Source organism: Haplochromis burtoni, unplaced genomic scaffold (assembly GCF_018398535.1).
Source record: "Haplochromis burtoni strain Fernald_Lab_line unplaced genomic scaffold, NCSU_Asbu1 Contig_2361, whole genome shotgun sequence".
Classification (NCBI taxonomy): domain Eukaryota; kingdom Metazoa; phylum Chordata; class Actinopteri; order Cichliformes; family Cichlidae; genus Haplochromis; species Haplochromis burtoni.
Window position 1 is genome coordinate 9,059 of NW_024584722.1, and position 4,118 is coordinate 13,176.

Here is a 4,118-nt window from a genome sequence, read left to right on the forward strand (position 1 = left end):
GCGACCTTCCGGTTACAGATGCGATTCCCAACCCCCTGAGCCACGGTCGTCCCACTAATCACAGATGTGCTTCATCACCACACTGTGGAAGAATTTGTGTATTTTAATGTACTTGGTGTGTGGAAGCCTCTCCCACATTCTTTGTAATTGTTCATTTTGTCTCCAGTGTGTCTACATTGATGTGGTTTTAGGTCCCATAATTGATTGGACGGTTTTCCACAAAGCTTACAAAGAAACTCTTTCCCACCACCACAGTGACGACAGGGTTGAGAACTGGATCCATCTGTGTTGCTCTGCTTCTAATCAATATATTATAACACTCAGCTTACCGGGCGAAAATGACTCTTCATGTTTCCAAACAGTTCATTCAGTATAACAGTTCATTCTGTATAACTCCATAAGTTTACTGATCAGACTTGTTCCAAACAATCAGGTTAAAATAACAAGATAAAAAAAATAATCCATACCTCACAGTAACTGCACTTGTAGAGTTACTTTCAGGAGTGGATCTGTTGGTGTTTTTTCAGCTGATGTGGAGATTTAAACGTCTTCTCACACAGGTCACATTTATAAGGTCTCTCCTCAGTGTGGGTAAACATGTGTTGTTGTAACTGTGCATCTGTTGCAAACAGTTTCCCACACTGATCACAGAAGTAAACATCATTTCCAGTGTGAATCCGTAGGTGAATATTTCGGTACCGTTTGTCGGTGAAACTTTTGCCACAAAAGTCACAGCTGTACGCCTTAATTCCAGAGTGGGTAACTAGATGCTTCTGTAAGTTGCTATTTCGAGCAAAAGACTTTCCACACAACTTACAGCTGTAAGGTTTAACTCCACTGTGGATGAGTTGGTGTATTTTTAAGTCTCCAGCCTTGGTAAAAGACTTTCCACACAAGTCACAGCTGTAAGGTTTAAATCCACTGTGGATTAAGTGGTGTGTTTTTAAGCTTCCAGCCTGGGTAAAATAATTTCCACACAAGTCGCAGCTGTAAGGTTTAACTCCACTGTGGAGGAGTTGGTGTCTTTTTAAGCTTCCAGCCTGGGTAAAAGACTTTCTACACAAGTCACAGCTGTACGCTTTAACTCCACTGTGGATGAGTTGATGTTTTTTTAAGTCTCCAGCCTGGGTAAAATACTTTCCACACAAATCACAGCTGTAAGGTTTAACTCCACTGTGGATGAGTTGGTGATTTTTTAAGTGTCCAGCCCGGGTAAAAGACTTTCCACACAAGTCACAGCTGTAAGGTTTAAATCCACTGTGGATGAATTGGTGTGCTTTTAAGCTTCCAGCCAGGGTAAAAGACTTTCCACACAAGTCACAGCTGTAAGCTTTAACTCCACTGTGGATGAGTCGGTGTCTTTTTAGGCTTTCAGCCCGGGTAAAATCCTTCCCACACTCATCACAGCTGTATGTTTTCTCTCCCTTTCTTCTGTGAGGTTTGTCGGCCTCCTGAGAGCGCTGACTTCTTGCTCCATGTTGGTCCTGCAGTGACAGAGATACAAACAGAGGCAGTGAGTGAAATGCAGTCGTGGAACAAACTGAAACTCCCTCCATTGGTGGATTCAAACATGTCAACAAACACATTGATTGTGTGTTACCACCACCTTCTGGTCATAGTATCACATTACAATGATGTGCTTCAATGAGAGTTGAAAATGACATTATTGAAGAAATATTGATCAGTGGAGAAAATCTTTCAATTCATAAATAATTGTGAGTTGAACTGATGATATTGTTGTTTATATGTGTGCTGATAAAATATGACCTTTGTATGTTCTTTTAACTTCTGCGGTTTTTGGTTGAGAATGTAGATTCAGTATAGAGATTGAAATTACGATGTAAAATGGGAAGCCGACGAGTAAAGAGATCGGTTTTTATCAGATTACATCATGGAAGAGAAATTGTTTAAGCCATGTTTCCGAAGTAACAAAGAGCTGACGGATGGCCTTGATTGCAGACCAAATATAACATTTCAGAACACTCTAGCTCACATGTTAGTCTGCTCCAAGCATTTCCACAAAGGTAAGTCTTCTGTTGTAGTTATACCGTAATTTATAATAACATAATTGTTGATGTAGGTTACAAATAAGTCTTATATTGATTTGAATTGAATTTGTTGCGCTCTGCTGCTTTGTTCACTGTGGCTTTGCGGGCTAACGTTTGTTGTGTTTTGTAGGAAAACCAGCTTACAAAGTGCAGGAATGTACAAATCACCAAAGTAAACTGGACCTGGGCTTGTTGCAGGGATCTGAAGTTACTAAACATTTTGTGAGTGTATGCACTCACACTTAGGACTATATAAGAATAAATATGTGCGTGATGAAAGTTGGGCAGCACAGTAACATCCTTATTCCACTCTGTATGCTTGTATGGGTCTAACCCTTTCACTCAGATATTTTCCTTGTACTTTTTTTATGCCTTTTCGTCAACTCTGTCTTTGTACGGACCTGCCGTATTCTCCGTTGTTTTGTACATAACTGTCTTTCGGGCAAATAAAATGCAAGTTGGGATTAAAAGCACAAAATTTATGATTACAGGTGCTGGAAATGCTAGTGCTTGATGCGGTGTATTGATTTTATTGCCACTCGTACCCACAATGAAATGCGCAAAAGTCACATGGTCTGTCAATCTCTATATATGGATGAGCCCAGGATGGAAATATAAAGCTGGTGTTAAAGGGTTTTTAAAAACCAACCAGCTGTGCACACAGTTTCGATAACAATGTAACTGTGATATTTTTCTCACCTTTTGTGTTGAAGTCATTGTTTCCTCTGTAGTGGCTGAGCTGAGTCCAAATGGCTGAAATTGTTCCTCTGCTGCTCCACCAGACTCTTCTGCTGTTACTCAGCTGGGGCACAAAAAAGTATATATATTTATTTTATTCCTGATAAAAAAGAAGCAGAGCAAATAAACATTACTACACTCCTTAGTGACAACAATACCTATGAAACTTCAAGGTGAAAGCCCAGAAGCAGCTATAAAAAGAAAGTCATTGTAGGCAATTGATGACTTTTTCTTGATGACTTTTTCCTTTTCAGGTGCTTGTAGGCCCTACAAGCACCTGAAAGGATAAAAGTCACTGACTGTCCTGTATGTCACCGCCTTTACCCAGGGGATGCTACACCCTGTATATACAGACTTCCATAGTTCCACAAAGGAGTCCCGCTCAGACTCATTGGTAGCAATATAAACTCAGCCACCTACAACATTTCCAAGCACCTCATAAAACATTTCAAAAATCTCTTTGCTAATGTGGAATTCAAAAGTGACTTTACAAATGCAGAATTTATTCTACAATTCATTATCGAAGCACAGAATTCGGTTTTTGAAGTGTGTGGCTATTGTATTCCTCCATATAGGGGGAGCAAAAATCAGATAGGAAGTGGCACACATCATGAGGGGGTACCTGTTAACAACAAACAGTGTGGTTGGCTAAGTTAACTCGCAAACAGGAGTTAGCTGTGCCTGACTACGATAGAGACTTCTTTCTTTTTTAATGTTAATGAAACAACAAGCTAGCTGTAGAAACTTAATTCGAAATAAGAAGTTCTGCTATCAGCAATAAAGATATAGAGACTGACTGGACTGATAATGGGGACAAATGTTTGACTGACTTTACACTGATATGCAAGATTGCAACTTCTCCACCCACACAAGGAAAAGGGTGGATGTATGCATGTTTTTCAGGAGCAGGAAGATGACAGCAACATCCTAGGGTCGCATGAGCTTGTGGGCCATGCAGACTTAATCTTGTAGTTGTTCATTTCTGTCTGTATTTACCAGCGGTATGTTATTCATGATGTGGTGGCAGATTTCTTTTCTTATGTATTAATCAATTTTCACATTAGTAATAGTGCTATTATTTCCTCACTTTAGTGTTCACCAGTTGTATTCATGCATGTAGAATGCTATCACAAGTGGACCCCTTGTTATTGCACCTTCACGGTGGACCCATTGTAGACTGGAAGATCTCCAGACATCCTGCTTTGAGGGAGGTTACGGGTGGTCATAACCTTTCTAAGAGATGGAGAAGGTCAAGGATGAGCTGGACTGAAAAACCCATCTCCATAGAGACTGTGTCAGCTCCCAAAAAGACAAAAAACAAACTAAAAACCA

The 4,118-nt window shown here is 40.1% G+C and overlaps 1 protein-coding gene across 4 annotated transcripts in view; it reads right to left on the bottom strand.

The window, feature by feature from the left end:
• Positions 1–4,111, bottom strand: part of LOC102298436 (zinc finger protein 239-like) — an 11,846-nt gene extending 7,735 nt beyond the window's left edge. For 2 of the 4 annotated variants that reach the window (XM_042217628.1, XM_042217627.1), the window contains exon 1: positions 468–2,726. In XM_042217628.1, the coding sequence (XP_042073562.1) occupies positions 498–1,586 (1,089 nt within the window). In that variant the 5' untranslated portion in view covers positions 1,587–2,726 and the 3' untranslated portion in view covers positions 468–497. Of the gene's footprint in view, positions 1–6; positions 300–467; positions 2,727–2,747 lie in introns of those variants that run through there. The other 2 variants (XM_042217629.1, XM_014331421.2) reach the window with 2 other exon arrangements.
• Positions 4,112–4,118: the final 7 nt, after the last annotated feature.